Below are 18,603 nucleotides of genomic sequence, written 5' to 3'. Positions count from 1 at the left end.
TTTCAGGCATGGATGACTTGAGATTACATTTCCCCACACTCTCGTCTGAGTGGTCTTGTTGCAGAGCCCCCAGTGGTAAGAGTCTGGGTGAACGAGACCAAGTAATGATCATGGCTCTTTATGCAAATACAGGGTTTCTGTTTAGAATTAGTTTGGTGGTTTAAAATGCTAATGGCGGGTCCAAGTAGAGGAACACCTACAAAGATTACCATAGGTCTACCAGAATTTCCCAGTTATTTTACAAGCCAGGGTTCCCCACTACACTCAAGACTGGAAACCTAAGTATATCATTTGTATCAATATTTTTATAAATATGGTTTTAAAAGATCAACTTATTTCAATATTACACAGCGCCACTGACGATTCTAGAAATTCAAACAAGAAATAGTAAGTTTGAGTAATAATAATAATTAATAACATACATTGGAATATGGGTAACAGTAGATCAAACATAAAAAAGTAAGTTAAACTTAAACACATCTGTTATAATTATGATAGCTTGTTTGTATTACCTGACACTCGATCCATTTATCCTTATTTTATTTCATTGCCATGGGAACACGTCACAGGAAATACACATTAATTAAATAGTAGTACAGGTACTAGGGAATGTAAAAATAGATCACAAAGCAGGATCGTTATTTGAATCTTACGGGAAGGTTGGGGCCACTAAGGGTTGCATGCACTTTTTTCTCATGGTTCATATGATGACTAATTGTGTAATGGCAGAATAGGAATAAAATCTGCTGCAGCTTTTTCTTGGATAATAGGACTTAATACTACAAAGTTGTGTGCGTCTGCATGCATGTCAGTATGCATGTATATGTATGTGTGTTGACCATGTCAGTGCGAACCTGTATATGTAGATGTCTTGAATGTGTATGTGCATACATGTTCATTAATTTGTGTATTATAAGTAATTATGTAGTTCATATAATTTAGGTGGTTATATAATGTCCATGCTGTGTTTGCCCCAACATCTCTTACTTAGGAATGTGCATGGATGTGTGAGTATCAGGGCTCAAATCTTTTACTTTTACGCTTGGTAGCAGTGTACCCTCTAAGCCAATTTGACACGTATACCACCGACGCACACAATTTCTTACCACGCACCAAAATTTGGTATTCCCCTATCCTATCTCTTCCTATGTGGGGACTCATAAGAAATGCTAGTTTCTATCATTTTGTACCCACTACAACAAAATTTGGCTATCATTAGAGGGCACACTGCTCGGTAGTCAGAATTAGCCATTGCAACAGTGAAGTGAACTGTTTCTGCTACAATTTTCAATTGCTTTCCATTGGTCTACACCACATAAATTTGGCAATCTAGATACCAGTAGTCTAATTACCCTGGACTACTGCTAATTTTGAAAGATTATGTGCACACTGTGTGTGTGTGTGTACACAGGTGTACACAAGTCACTTAATGTGCATACATGTATTATGTTTTAGTACTAGCAATGATTAATGTGTTATCTATCATTATAATGTATGTATGTATAGCATACATTTGTGTAGGTGTTTTCAAACGTGTATGTACACACACACAATGTGTGTGTGTGTGCATGTGTGTCTGTGTCTGTGTGTATGTGTATGCGTGTGACCTACTGTATGTTTTTGCTAAGGTTAGGGAACCCCCGGTAACAGAAAGGGGAAAGGGTAGAAAGTTGCATAGTTTCCCATACAATATGATACATGTATACCACAATTTTGTTTATGAACCCCAATGAAATTACTGGGGAACCCAGGTAGATTTTACCAGCTTACTACTCTTAACAGAAACTTCATCTATATTGCTGGATACAGTGTAAACTAAGTTCACACCCTTGTACTTTGCATACATGGCATGGGCTGTTTCATGCATATAAATTATAATGGTGTGTAACAGCAGGAAGATATCCTTTTTGTCAATATATACAATGTTTGTGTAATGAACATTTATAAAAGGGAAGAATTATATTCAACATTCAATCATGACTATCACGGCATTGTAACAACTGAGGGCTTTATGTTAGACTCTTACAAAATAATACCTTATGGATAACATCAATGCGTTGTAACAACTGAGGGCTATGTCAGACCCAATACATTGTAACAATTACATGTAAAGGCTATGTTAGACCCTTACAAAATAATACCTTATGGATAACGTCAATGCGTTGTAAAGGCCCAGTTACACGATGCAACTCATGAAGCAATTCGTCGCATGCGACGAGGCTTGCAACTGCGACGGGAGCGCAACACGATGCAACTAGTTGCATGGTGAGTCGCAAGAGCTAACTGTTGCACATGCGTAAATATATAAAAGTTACAGGTCATCGAGGTCAAGTCTTCTAGCAGCAGGAATTTGGCAAAAATGCTATGAAATTGCTAATATTTACGAATAAAATGACTGAAAACTTGTTGAGGTATCGATAGTAAAACTCTATTCAATTCGAAGTTCGTTTAGGGCGATGTTGATCTTTCCGATGTCGCTACTTGCATTCAAGTTGGAAATAAAATGATATTCAGCGGAAATTAAGCATTCATGGACATTGTATACTATTTATAAGTGGTAATCGTGGTGATAAATCGAAATTATATAAAAAATACTTGCTGAAATAGAATATTTATACTAAAAACATGGCGGCCATAACATTGAACGTCATTTGACACGTAGGTATATGTCAAAGGTTATTGCTTGCGACGCGACGAAGTGGTTACACGGTGCAACTCACGAAGCAACTCGAGAAGCAACTTGCGACGCGTCGCAAGGAAACCGACATGTCGGTTTCCTTGCGACGCACCTTGCAACGTCGCAAGACCCTGCGACGAGGCGAGTACACGATGCAATTCGTCGCATGCGACGAATTGCATGGTGCGTTGCTAGTCGAGTTGCATCGTGTAACCGGGCCTTAACAACTGAGGGCTATGTTAGACCCAATACACTGTAACAATTACATGTAAAGACTATGTTGGGCCCTTACAAAATAAAACCTTATGGATAACATTATGTATTTAACAATTATCAATTTCACTGAAATTTTTATAAATTAGTTTGCTTTCCAATTTTAGAATGAAAAGAACTCACAGTATATTTTCTAGTAATAAACATTTATTTATATATTGTGTGTATAGGCCAGTGGTTTATGTAGAGGTATATCAGGAGTACTTAGGAAATGATAGATTGATTTGCACGTCAAAGATAAATGTGACATTTATATATTTATTCTTTTTTTATTGAACAAACTGTGCTGTAGGTCGGATATAATATTCAGACTTTACGAAGACCAGAAGTCAATCCAATCCAAGCATTTTCAAAGTTATTGAGTGTCCAATGTGTCAATTGGAATTTTGATAGCAATACTATATCACTGTCCTTTCCAATAGCTGGGTTGGGTTACATGTTATTCACTCACTGCAACAGGAAGTTACAATTCACTGACGTCGGTAGTAGCCCTGAAACTTTTTTGATCGGTCATTTTAAGTACAACATACATGTCATCAACAAGTTCAATATCAAATGTTCAGTCTTGTGATAGTCTAGTGCAATGCTTCATCGAATCTTTCTCGGAGACCACGTTGACATCCAGACTTAGATTGTGTAGATATAGCAATAAAAATATGAAAATGTCTCACATATTACACAGTATTTTATATCAACTATTTGACTTGACAAATATCTAAATATACTGCAATACTGGTTTATGAAAGCACCCCGGTACTTGCCAAATATCTAAATATACTGTAATACTGGTTTATGACAGCACCCCAGTACTTGCCAAATATCTAGTAAATATACTGTAATACTGGTGTGAATGAAAGCCCTCAATACCTACCAAATATCTAAATTTACCACTACTATGGCCTATCAAAGCCTCTGTATGTACATGTACAAACTATAATAGTACTGTTTCGCTATTATTATTTTTTTGTTAATTTTTACCTGTTGAAAACCACACCCACTATGTGAAATGACCTAATCATGTGACAAACCGAATTACCTCAGTCTCTGCTGTGTATGTTGGCTTGATGTCTGTATGTAAACATTATAACTAATTGAGGTGCAGACCATTTACTTCTTTGTCAATAAATTGAAGTTTAATTGTAATTTTTACCTGTTGAAAACTACACTCTCTATGTGAAATGCCCTCGTCATCTGATGATTTGTCAATAAATTGTACACATACATATATGCAAAGTTGATAGGTCTGATCAGAGGCAATAACACAAGCTTTCCTAATGACGCCATAAATCTCTAATTTAATCTCTATTTAATCGAAAAAAATAAAAGTCAAAAAAATACTTTCTACAAAGTAGAAAGTACTACTATTTTTAGCATAATTAGTCAAAAATAATGATGTCAGACAAATACTTTCTACAAATGAACAAGAACAACTAAATAGATAGTCACCAGTTTTAATTGTGTCTACCACAATACAATTTACAAATTTAAACACATAAAAAAATATGGCCAAAGAAAGAAAGAATTTGTTCTCATCAGGACAGTCTGTCTAAAATGGTGCAACGACACGGAATTCTCAACAAACCTGTCACTCAGTCTACTATTTATGGCAGTTACTGTCTTTTTATTTACAGCTTTCATTTGCTTGTTCATGATTGGCTCTGCAGTTCTCTTCACTGAAGTAGGGAGGGTTATTTTTGTGTTTCTCCACGGATGTGCAGACTGCATGGGCTGGACAAACACAACAAAAAAAGACTGACAGGAGGGTATTTAAGTGATGCATGAGCTGACCAGAAACAATTCTTCTTCTGTTTTTGCCTAACAATACAACATTAAATCACGCTTATGGCACATTGTAGTATGTACTGACTATTGAAAGTTTAATAACCATGCAAATAGATTCATCACAATCACAATGCAGGCCTTTAATTCTGTTTGTCCACTGACCCACACAATTTGCACTGAGCACAGGACCACCTAAAATGGCATACATATATGAATTATTTGAAATTCACAAACAACCATTGTCTGCCATCTCATATTGGCTTGACATATGTATATATGCATACTGTCAGATTCTAAGGTCTTGCAATCATTCATTCCTTTAGTGTTGCTGTGAATAAAGAGTCACCTTTAAGTGATTTCTTTGCTAACACAGATCATGGACAATTGACATTCCTTGACTTCCATCTACATGTTAGCATCAATTCATAAATTATGTACTACAAGGACAGCACCATGTCATAAGTATTCTGGTATGTTCCTTGCAGTGCTGTTATAAATTAAACCATTACAATTCACTTCTGAAATCTTAAATACAGGATTCATAAACATCACAAAGCGAAATTCACAAATTTCAAGAATTTTCTTGTACTTTCTTGCCATTTTTCAATTTTTCACATGATTATAAAGTTGAGTAATCATCTCACTTCCCAGTGCTATTGAATTCTATGCATTTAACAGACAATGGTTGACTGGTTTCAATGGAAATTTCACTTGACATGTAAATGATTACTTCGGACACAAATGTCATTTTCCAGAAACGTAAATTCTGTGTCATTATTGAAGAATTTCCAGGAACGTTTTCATTCTAGAACTTTCCTGGAACTCATAAACCATGTAAACACATTGTCTCACAAACAAATCTTCCCCCAGGCTGTGTGTACACTAACTAAATCTTCGATATATATATACCATACTCAAATCAACTTGTACACATTTGAACAAAAAATACAGGATTCATACTTTGTTTCATTCTACATCACGACAATGCTCAAAATAACAGTGAAAAATTCAGGATTTTTAAATTACTTTCCCGATATTTGTTAATTACTTGCACTAGCTGTAACACTCAGTACTATTTCTTCAATTTGACAACCAACAATGTATTTACAGAAAATTGCTTAAATATCAACAATTTGATATTGTAATTTGTACATGTCAATTACAGGTCTATTTTGTCTACAAGTAGAAAGTGATTTATCTGGGGGGGGGGGGGGGGGTGTATGCTGATTTTTGGGTGTGGACCCAAAAATTTAAAATCAATTTCATATTATACCATACAATGTGTACTGCTATACAAATATGTTTATCACAGGTCATTTAATACTGTTCTGTCTTTATAGTATTGAAGGTGAAATTGATTGATATTTTTTTCAATTAATAAGGTAATGACCTCAAATTTTCAAGGTCACATGCTCTATATATTCCAAGCTTGACGATTGGATAGAAAAATGTAAGTCTACGTATTGAAAGAGAAAATCCTATTTGATGGTTTATACTTCTGATTCTAGTTATTTCAAACATGTAAAATATTGATTATTGATATATATTGAAATCATGTGTACACTTTACTAATAGTTGAAAAGTATACCCAAATTCCATATTTGACAGATATAACCATTTTTCATATCCAACATTGGCATAATGACATTATCATAATTATACACTATATATTTGAATGAAAACCCTTGTATTGCACTTTGATAGTACATAGAGGTAAACCTTGCAACAATGTCAAATTTTATTTTAAATGCATTTGAGCCACATATTACTTGCACTGTGACAGAAAATAAATAAATAGATAAAAATCACATTAAATGAGGGCAATTGAATTTAATGTCTACTATTTCCACATAAACAAATAATATTTTCTAAGGGTTTGTAGAAAAGCATGCAAAATGTTGTTTTTGTTGGCATGGTTAATATAGCTATGTAGAGCCTTGGAGAGGCTTTTGTTAATTTGGATACAAATGGAGTAAAGTAAGTGGCAAGGTGATGCCATAGTGACGTTCATGTAATCTCGTATGGTAGGGATTTTCATGACCAGTGTCTGATTGGTTACAAGTTTGGGAGTAGTCATTCGACTGGCTACCGTCTTAGATGGTTAGCGTGCCTTTGAGAAGTGGTGACATTCCAGGCTCACACACGTAGGTAGGAGGTACAGACACAGCAAGGGGCCATCCGCCCCCTCACTCACCCACCTCTTTCATAATTTCCCAGAGAATATTTCCTTTCTTGAAAAATGCATGATATATCAATAACAATGAATGTCTTCTGGTACACTTGGTAATACTTGCACTTTTCCAGAAACTGTTTCCAATGCAAATTGCAATGTTAGATTCTTTTCTCTGGTTGTTCATGCTGAGTGATAAACCATGTGATGTTATTGACATATAAAATGTACAAGCATCTACATACATATCTTGTACTGATTTCTTATTGTGCTTCCTCCTCCTGAATAAAACATGTGAGCTTCCTCCTCCAGAATAAAACATGTGAGCTTCCTCCTCCAGAATAAAACATGCAAGCTTCCTCCTCCAGAATAAAACACAAGAGCTTCCTTCTATATTTATTGTATTGTAAATAGTGTGCACTTGAGTGTGGTGGAATATTATGTAGATAACACTACACCCCTTCATGTAAACACTCAACACGGATGAATGCTTGACCTTACATTGACCTTACTTTGACCTTGTGACCTTAGCTGTCATAACAACAGTATTGTATTGTTTGCTTTTCATTAATTTCACTCCATGACCATGTTGTCAATGGTGGCTTAACCAAGACCAACAAAGTAGATTTATCTTTCTACATTTGTAATTCATATATGTATGTTTTTTAAAGTTATTTTCCTTGACCCAAGAAATATTCAAAAACTGCACAGAGACAGACATACATACATACATACATACATACATACATACATACATACATACATACATACATACATACATACATACATACATACATACATACATACATACATACATACATTTGTACATAGTATACACACACACACACACACACACACACACACACACACACACACACACACACACACACACACACATATAAAATTTCTACCTATCGGATAATACAGAATTTAGTTATAAGACTGGCATTGCCCCTCCCAAGTTCTGTACATTTTGTGCCAGGGTTCCTATCCAAATTACAAGCTACAAGTTAAGTTTTTACCAAAACTCCCTTTTCTGTTACCAGGATTCCAAACACCACATTATAAGTACACTAAAATGACTAACAGAAGGAAAACCTGCAAAATTAGGTCACATGTATATAAAACAAATAGTTTATAACTGCAAGAATGAACGTTCATGGACCCTGGGTAAGTTACTAATGACAATTTCTAAAAAAAAAAAAAAAAGTCTGAGCGTAGAAATGTTCACTGGTTACTATAGTTGCAGACTGATTTATTACTTAAAAGTTAAAGTTATATATCACAGAGAATTATTAATATTATACATTTGATTTAGTTTCCTTATCCTGATGTCGCATGTGTGCTTTCATCGTTGTTTTCATTAGTCTTATTGTACTTAATTCATAGCAATATCGCCATTCCAATCCCCATCGCCATTCCCACTCCCCCACCCCAATTTTTGGGTCACTGGTGTAAATATTAGAATCACCCTAAGACTCTAAGCAGCCTTAACATAGAAAATTTGTTTACTTCAACTTTGACATGAATACTTCCAGACTTGACAGCATTTCTTCATAAATTATGATAATTAGTATGAGACATAGGTACAATACAGTAATGGTAATACAGTATTCTCCTTACAAATTACAGAAAGCAGCATGGGAGATTTGCAAAATAAATGAACACACTGACATTGTTTTTGATTGTTTTCATGAGATGCATAACCTACATAACAGTCAAGGAAGAACAAGTCATGCAAATTCAGAATTTTAATTAAAATGATCTTTGTTCCTTTAAAACATTATGCTTTGACATCAAATATGTCACGTACTTGCTAATATTCTCCGATACACCATACCAGAATACATATAAACTATGAATTCCCCTTTATGTAAATTACTAGTTAAAGTAACATATAAGTGACAATCTTAATGAACTATTTCCAATTCCACATTGTGCAATATACACAAGTTAAGTTAAAATAAACTTAAAGGTATTAAGAATGAATTGCACATCAGCAATCCTACCTCTAAATTAAATTTGCATCTCATTGTCAGGATTTGATTCCAATAATGCAATGACAACCAAGTCACCTGAAACACAACATTGTTAGAATTGACAAAAATCTTACAAACATTGCTACATTTCATTGTCTGGCTTAACAAAAATCTTACATTGTTACAATTCACCATCTGGCTCAACAATTGTTAATACTGCTACATTTTCTGTGTGAGAATTTTAATTTTAATACTATTAGCCTATCAAATAGTCACATCAAAGCCTAATTTCTGCCAATCTGCTTAAGATATTCGGCCTAACAAAAAAATTGTGTGGTTCTGATTACGCTCAATATTAGAATAGGTCAGGCAGGTAGATTTTTTATTTTAGTATTATTTTTTCTGTGTGAGTGTCAAGTTCAAGTTTTCCATTGTTTTCCAAATGGTTTTTATATTGTTTATTTCTTCCTATCAGATGTACAGCCATTACAGATTGGAAGAACAGTTTTATTGTCTTTTTAAGTTGATGTCAGTTCCCGCATCCACTATTTCTCATGACACTTCACAATGTTTGCAATTTTTTTTTTCTTGAATACGTAAAAAAAAATTTAGGGTCAGCAGTGAAAAGCTAGGTGGGGTTGGGTAACTGGAACCAAACAATGATTTTTTTTTTTTTAGGCCTAATGGCATCACATCCGACAAAAAGTAGCAATGTTCACAAGATTTCTCGTCAAGCCTGTTGACACTGTTTCAGTTAACATGATTGTCATTGTATCACCCAAGTGTTGAACAAGTCTAGAGCACTGTAAATTGTACGGAAACACATAAAAGAAAAACGTGTTTTGATAAGTCATCATTTTCAAGCTTGAGCCATCACTTGTAATCATGTAACATTATAGCACAGCCTGGATTTGGAAGAATTTGAATTCAAAATTGCTTTAAATTCCAAACTTGTACAAGAAGCTGATACATGTAACATCTATCAATATGTAATGTTAGAAAGGTCAGATCCTACATCTATCATAAGCATGTAACATTACACACTCTTTAGTAACTTAGCTATGATCCTCTATGAAACCGTTTCGTTCCTAATCACATGGATCACAGACAGATACCTAATTCAGCTACATTTGTACAAATCATTTTTTACAAATATCAACATATCATTAAAATTGAAAAATATGTTCACTAACATTGCACTGTGACATTCCTGAAATATTTCATCTGTGTTATATATATAATATATGTGTTTACACAATCTGACATGTATGACCTCTGACCTTTGACTTGTGTGACACTATCTGACCTCATTTGCAATACAATTTGATTAGTGCCATGTCTTGCAATAATCTATCGGATTCAATACTTGACAGAACATAACTATTCTGTCTTGTATTATATTATGATTCCAACATGGCCGAATAAGGCCTAAGAAAAAAAAAATTTTGTTTCCGGTTACACGACCCCACCTTATTTTTCATGTCGACGCTAAACTTTATTTTATGTGTTTAAGAATAAAATAAATAAAATCGCAAAAATTGTGGAAGTCTAACAAGAAATAGTTGATGCAGAAACTGACATCAAATTAAAAAGACAATATAAAACTGGTCTTCCAATCTGTAATGGCTGTATATCTGATGAGAAGAAACCAATAACACAGAGACCATATGGAAAGCAACGGAAAACCTAACTACCAGAACTAGACTCTCATGTATGAAAAAAATATACATATAAAAAATAAATTAAAAAATTTACCTCCCCCACCTATTCTAAAATGGAGCGCAATCGGAATGACACAAATTTTTTTGTTAGGCCTAATATGTAAATGATATGAGTGAGGTTCTGATTACAACTCTTTCAAAACAACTCGAGAATACTTTGAGTAGCAATAAATAGTTTATTTGTGCCAACTAAAGAACAATGAGGTATATAACATTTGGAAGGTGATCAATAATTTTATCAATTTTACACCTACAGCAATTTTGATTTTTTTCTCTCAATACTTCATTAGTATCAAGAAAAAATATATACATCTGATGGGATTAAACTAGACAAGTGTCAATTTATCAGAAATAATTCATCTTTGTTTTTCTATCGTTTCTTATCTATAATTAAAAATATATGAGAAAACAGCTGTTGTACAGGGTTTTTTTTCAGAGTACGGCATTGTAGAATTTATACCAGCTGAAAAAATACATCAATGTTGTGAAATTCTTCTCTGATATTTGAAATAATCAATCCCTTGAAAACAAATTTTACATTTAACTTCTGTGTTCAACAGCTGAAAATAGTCGACCCAGTCAACTGAATAGCCGGGGGGGGGGGGGGGGGGGGGGGGGGTAATGTGGTCGGTGGCTGGCTGGTGTCAATGTCAAAATTGCCATCTGGATATTTACTAAGTAAAACAAGCAGTTAATGTAAATTTGCAATTCAGAAAAATAGCAATAGCATGAACTTTCAGACAGGTTTTGAAGTATTTGAAATCACCTACCTAGAACCGAACAAAGAGAGAAAAAATGTCAATTCGACATGGTATATGAGACTTTGCTGGTTTCAAAGTTGGAAGTCTAGTGTGACCTTAATTCAATCAGTTTAAAATATACAATTATTACTAGGGCAAGTATAGAATGGTGCCCATATGTGGTTGACAGAAAAAAATCTGGGTTATGTTTAGGGTTTATGCTCATCCCTAAACAAAAACTCCCCAGTTTTACAGTATTATTCAGTTCAATGTTCTGCATTCCTGCGCTAAATTGCAACCCTAGATATTGAACAGCTACTACAAGATTACTTCAAATTGGAACTAGCCATGCAACCAATTGCTAGCAGAAATCCATAATTAATGACAATTGAATGATGGTATGCCATCACCACATCATTCAATCAAACAACCAATCAAATCAATCTACTTGATAACATCACTAGCAAACAGCCAATGGTGTATCAGAACAACTAACATAATTCACTAGAAGCAACCAATCACATTGTGCTACTTGTCAGTCTATACATCAGTAGGCTGCCACCTGTCATATCCTGAGATATCCGTCAGCAGCCTATCACATTGAGCTATCTGACAGCAGCAGCCAATCACATCAAGTCATTTGATGGCATAACCAGTAGCAGCCAATCCAATTCCCTTGTAGCAACCATAGTCAATCAATCAGTACATCAAACTGTTAACTGCAACCTGTATTATTTGCAGCCAATCACATAAAGGAATCTGACAGGCTGCATCAGTAGTAGTCAATCATATTGAACTGACTGAGGCTATACATAAGTAGGACCCAATCACAATAAGCTAGTTTACAAATGTACGCTAGTTAAATCACACAATGTATGTCATACAGTGCACCTATGTATATTTCTGGATGATATATAATCAGAAACAAATCAACTAATCATATGCTTGGCTACAAAAGTACAATGCTTTCAACAATACAAACAATAACAGTAGGCTAAGCCAATTATATTACAACTGACTGACACAGTGACAGTGTATATTGATCAGTAGCCAATCAAATTACATCTGACTGGCTGTGTACATTTATCAACTGTGTACATCTATCGGTAGCCAATCATATTACATGACTGACTGTGTACATTTATCCGTAGCCAATCATATTACAATATATAACCTACATTTATTATAATCTACCAATCCAAGCAATGCTACCTTGCGGCAGTGACTAATCTAATCAATTTTACCACATGAAATCTACCACTCATGGATCTTACCATATTACATCTACCAATCAAATCAGTTATAGTACATTACATACACCAATCAAATCAATGTTATCACGACATGTACCAACAAGTCAATTTTAGTAAATTATATCTACAATAACATTAATTCTACCATATTAATTCTACCCACTAGACATGTACCATTTAACTAATTGTACCATATGGCATCTACCAATCATCAATCTCTCTACGACATCTGCATCTACCATGGAATCAAATTAATTTCACCACATGGCATCAATCAGTCCACAATCTCTCCACATGACATCTACCAATCAAATTAATTTTACCACATGACATCTACCAATCAAATTAATTTACCACATGGCATCTACCAATCAAATTAATTTACCACATGACATCTACCAATCAAATTAATTTTACCACATGACATCTACCAATCAAATTAACTTTACCACATGACATCTACCAATCAAATTAATTTACCACATGACATCTACCAATCCAAATTAACTTCATCACATGACATCTACCAATCAAAATTAATTTCACCACAACATCTACCAATCAAGTCAAATAATACTTATTGATGAAACAATCAGCTGATGACAATACATCATGTTATTGATGTGTAAAGGTCATTATCATTAACTGACTATGAACTCATTAAATTTAATTTGAATATGCATATTACTTTCTTACAAATACCATATTCATAATTGTAATTAATCACACAAAAGCCTAGTAATGAGCTTCAGGCTTGAATACACTAAATCAATTTAGGTTACGGACAATCGCACATTGTCACACAAGCTCAATAAGGGACAACCGCACAATGTCACACAAGGACAATCGCAAGCCACACAAGCTCAATAAGCAAATGTTGTTCGTTTTTTTGGGGGGAAGGGGGTCTGGCGTCAATGCGATTGCTGAACTTCGTTTTCGCACTTCTAACCAAATATCGAAAACTTTCACGCCTTCAATGACAACAGCTTCTGTATTTACTACTGAGATGTTGATAAGTTGATAAAAAGTTATTTCTAATGTGACATACAGTGCTTGGTTTCCCCTAGTATTTTGATGTGTGTACCATCATCTCAACATGGTCTCAGTGAACAGGTTCACAAATTTGGAAATTCATGTTTGGTAATTCATTTACCATGTTTTTACATTACACCAATCGTACTGGTGTGACTGCCACATTTTGTATCATGGTTAACATCATATATAAACTTGTGATGTCGCACTTGTGAACTTTGTGGTGGTGGTGGTGGTGGTGGTGGGGGTGGTGCTTGTGGGGGTGGTGGTGTTCACTTATTGAGCAGGTGGGACATTGTGCAATCGTCCCTTACAATGGTTAACATCTCTAAAAAATGACACCTTTGACACTGAAATACCCATACCTAGGCTTCCATTTAATAACGCTAAATGAAAATAAACTTGCCAAATAAAAATACTGAAAATGTTCAAGAAAATAGAGTCAGTGTGTCAAAAATAGCTGTCATTTCTACATGAAATTTTATTATTGAATAAATCATGTTTTTGATAAGATTTAGGAACAACAGGTAGATACCTTGTTGTATACTGTATATCGACTAGATTAACATACCTTGCTTATATAATTTAAAAGGAAACCAGGATTTTAAAAACCTCAAGAACACTAGCAGATTTTAACAACTTACCACCCTAACAAAAACACTGATGAAATTATTAAAACTAAGTTTCCTCATCAACTGTGATTGTGTGAAACTGGAAATAATGGAAAGATTACGTTAACCTTTTCGCAATTTTTTTGAGCAAATTTCATTTAATCAATAATTTATTAAATGCATATTTCTGTTCAGCCAAAGTACCACAATTAATGCATCTTAAAACAGGCTAAGGAAATAATCACTACACAGCGAGAAACAATATTTATATAACAATATATTTGTATTTTCTAAATTTTAATTTAAATTTAGTTTTTTTTCAAATTCTTCATTTTAATTTATTGTAAAGACTATGCTAAAAGCTTGACCTGTTTGGAATTGAAAATGTCCTGAGTATTTAAGTGAACAGTTATAAAACCCAATCTGGCACTGATCACTGATAAGGCTGTTTTGTATGGTCACTTTACTGGAAGATAACTGATCAGAAGAAACACTCCCATCTGAAACTCACAGGACTGTTATTACTATTGTCTTGATCAAATGTGAAAATGTATAGTGAAACTCACAGGGCTGTTTTCATTAGTCATTTGTGACAAAATCCAATCTCAAATTCACAGGGCTGTTTTCATTAGTCATTTGTGACAAAATCCAATCTCAAACTTACAGGGCTGTTTTCATTAGTCATTTGTGACAAAATCCAATCTCAAACTTACAGGGCTGTTTTCATTAGTCATTTGTAACAAAATCCAATCTCAAACTTACAGGACTGTTTTCATTAGTCATTTGTGACAAAATCCAATCTCAAACTCACAGGGCTGTTTTCATTAGTCATCTAGCTGTAATAATTCATCAAGTGACAAAATCCAATCTGAAACTCAAAGGTCTACTTCTATCATTCATCTTAATGAAAACAATGATTGATATAATGCCAATCATCAACTCACAGGACTGACACTGTTATAAGGGGGGTAAGTAGTTGACACTCTAATTGGTTTCCCTTGGTATTTCACAACAACCAGGTTCCCCAATAAAATTTATGGCACAAGATATTGAAATCTAAATGCAACTTTTACCAGATTCCTGTGTACTGTACATGTTACTAAGGTTCCAATACCTTAGCAAGCCCACTGGGTTTTCTATTTGAGGGATTATTTGCTGGAGAACTGAAAGGTGATAAGTGACATACTAGTAACCTAATCTGGAAACACACAGCACTGTTATCATTCCAGAAAGTTGACTACTTGAATGACACATCTCAAGTGGCTGCTCTTATTAGGCTCATTACTGAAACTTGTGAAAGATGAATGTGACAAAATCCAATCTACAAACCACAACTATTTGACAGTTTGTACTTGACCTACTAAATTTTTAATATTTAAAAAACATGGAATTCACCAACATACCTGGACAATAATGAATTATCATTTACGTGTGATTTGTAAATTTCCTGATTAACAACAAAATACACTTGGGGATCCTATAAAATGAACTGCTCAAAAGTGAAAGATTCGTCTTTTTCATAAAGTGTTCTGTTAGAGGTTAATCTCCCTAAATATCTTTCACCTAACTACTCCTAAAAAAAACATTGTTTGATTAATTTTTCAGGAAATTGCACTCATTGTCAACTTTTGATCCTCAAGACAGACTGGCAAAACAAATTTGGGTTTATCAGGGAAATAAAACATTGTAAAACACTACGAACACCTCTTCAATGAGATGGGTTCTACTACACATTATCATCTGGTTCGGCCAATATTCAATTTAAGTCATACATGTATTAACACATAAACATTATGACTTCACATCTGTGTATAAGAACTGAAGAATCAGGATGAAAACTACTTTTTATTTTTTAATTATTCCTGGTGAAGACAAGTCTAAAATTTATATGTACATGTAACAACAATATATCATCCACAAAGAGGAGTCTTCATCGTCACCATACTAATTTGGTTTATAACACTAAGGATTCCACATGTATGGGATCCAGATAAAATATTCACCCTAATCCTAACCTTCACCTTCACCCTAACCTGTACAAATAACAATTGCTACAACATGATTGGTAAACCTAACTTTGAGCTGATTTTAAAGACAGATACAGTGCTAAATAATACCATTCCATTCATTCTCCGTCTCACCACCTGTGTACAGTGGAAAAACATACATGCCCTACTATTCAATTCAAATATGCATGAGAGTGAGTTATGTAGGTAAAATTTTAATGACTACACTCCAGAACAATAGAAAAAGTCAACATAGCCATTTTTAGACATTTCCATGGTTACAGTAGATGTGACTGACCCCCTATTCTCTTCATACTGCAGCCCTGGCAACACACAGTGGCATCATTACAAATGTTCTTGTACTGATATTCTCAGAAAATGAAAACAACTGCCATTTTTTCACCTAGAGATGAAACCCTACTTCCTATCTGAAACTAAACTGTGGATACAAAAGCGTTCTCAACACATTTCAATGCAGCTTTTCCACCAACAATATATGCTGCAAAATATACACATCTATAATAATTAGTAATTAGTTTACAATGATCCCCTTCCCTTGTGCTAAGATCTCAAACCTTATCGGAAAAAAATTAAAAATGAAAGAAAAATTACAGGTCAAAAAATTATTTTAGCAAACCGTTCAATATCTATGTCAACTACAAAAAATCTGCCAGACAATGGAAGGGGAGTAAGATTGATGGCAACACATACTTGATACCGTTACGTTGCTTACAGAAAAGGAGAAGCCATATTAAAGTATGTCTTTGTAACAGCAGATCTATTAATAGCCACACATTGCACCGTAATTTTGCTTTGATAGAATATCTGCGCATAAAGCAGTGAGTCACCATTGACAGTGACACTGTCCCATCGGCTATCAACATTAAATAGGGGTTTTTTTGTCTCCTAGTACCTGCACATCATTATTTATATCTGCTCAGTCAGTGTCATTTACATTAGGTCTGCAGTAACCTTAATTAAAATAATCAACTACATATTTTAAAATTCAGGAGAATATTTTCTTTTTTTAGATTTAATACACAAGACATGTTATCTTCATAAGGTTGAGAATCATATTCCCCTCAATTGAATATTAAATTACATATTGATTTATTTTTATGCCTTGATTAATGTGTCTGTCTTTCTTCACACTGTACTAGTAACATTGTCGCTGTGAACTAACAGTACATACAGCAACATCAAGAATATAAGATCTAATTATGACTGAGTAATATTATGACAAATTGTGTCTGTTGAGGTCAGCTCACAAAAGATGACTAGAAATGACTAATACGACTAAAATAAAATGTATTTCCCGGTTATTGTTACTTAAATAATATTAACACGGCAACATTTTAATTTACCAGTGCCATTTTAAAGGATTCTGTGAAAAATGCAAAAAAAAAATATATATATATATGACATGAGCATATTATTAATGTTTTCAGAGGGTTCCTCATTTTAAATTCGACAATCTCTACACGACGACTATGTGCATTTTGGCTCGAATTGTTTATATCAAATATATGGAAAATTATGAGAAGGGTACTAAATTTGTCTTAGCTTACGGCGATTTGCAACAAAGATGTTAGCAGAGGTGGAAGCAATCACGATTTGATGCATCCCCATACTTATGCATTGAATTCGATGAATAAATGCATTTTTTTTCTCTGCGACGTCTGTCTGCTGTGTGTCACATCATTCGGTCTCCATACGTAACGCCCCATACAGTAGTCATTATCTACGGTGCCCGTGTTCGGCATCCAGTTGCAAACATGCCAGAAATGTGAGAATTTTTATTTATTCTCATTTTAAAATATATTTCGAAAAACCTACCTTCGCAAATGAACCCTTGGCCGATGAGTCCCCATAACATATCCGTACAATGGTGACAAAATGTGGGCTTATGAAACGTCTTCTTCATAAATATATGCCCGTGTCCGACCTCATATCCATCTTTCTCCGCAGTCGGATTCAAGTCCACTTGCGTGCCAAACAGCGATGTTGCTGTTGTCGCCATCCCGTCTGCGATATCCAAGGTAACTCCTGCTTAATTTCAGGATGAGTAAAAATAACGACAAAGACAGCAATCCCAAATCAAGAGACGGTCTCGCTATCGATCTCGCAGAAGGCAGATGAGCTGTTCAAAATTTCGACGCAATTTCTCAACGGTGTACCGACGAAATACACCCGCGAAAACAAGTAAATTCAACGCCGCAACACAGTCTAGTCGCAGTCTAATATTTGTTAATGTTTTCCAGAAATATTTGGTACCATTCGCAGATAAAATCACCCATGATCAGCGCAAAATGAGACGGGTTTATAATCTGCAGATACGCTGCCAGAAAATCTCTAATTT

General features: G+C 34.4%; 1 protein-coding gene across 1 annotated transcript in view; it reads right to left on the bottom strand.

Moving 5' to 3' along the window:
* Nucleotides 1-18,603, bottom strand: part of LOC144444988 (diacylglycerol kinase theta-like) — a 71,272-nt gene extending 52,669 nt beyond the window's left edge. The window contains exon 1 of the mRNA XM_078134538.1: nucleotides 18,081-18,603. Coding sequence (XP_077990664.1) covers nucleotides 18,081-18,264 — 184 coding nt within the window. The 5' untranslated portion in view covers nucleotides 18,265-18,603. The remainder of the gene's footprint in view (nucleotides 1-18,080) is intronic.

Source organism: Glandiceps talaboti, chromosome 13 (assembly GCF_964340395.1).
Source record: "Glandiceps talaboti chromosome 13, keGlaTala1.1, whole genome shotgun sequence".
NCBI lineage: Eukaryota > Metazoa > Hemichordata > Enteropneusta > Spengelidae > Glandiceps > Glandiceps talaboti.
The sequence above is the reverse complement of the archived record's forward strand: the minus strand, read 5'-3'. Positions and strand labels throughout refer to the sequence as shown.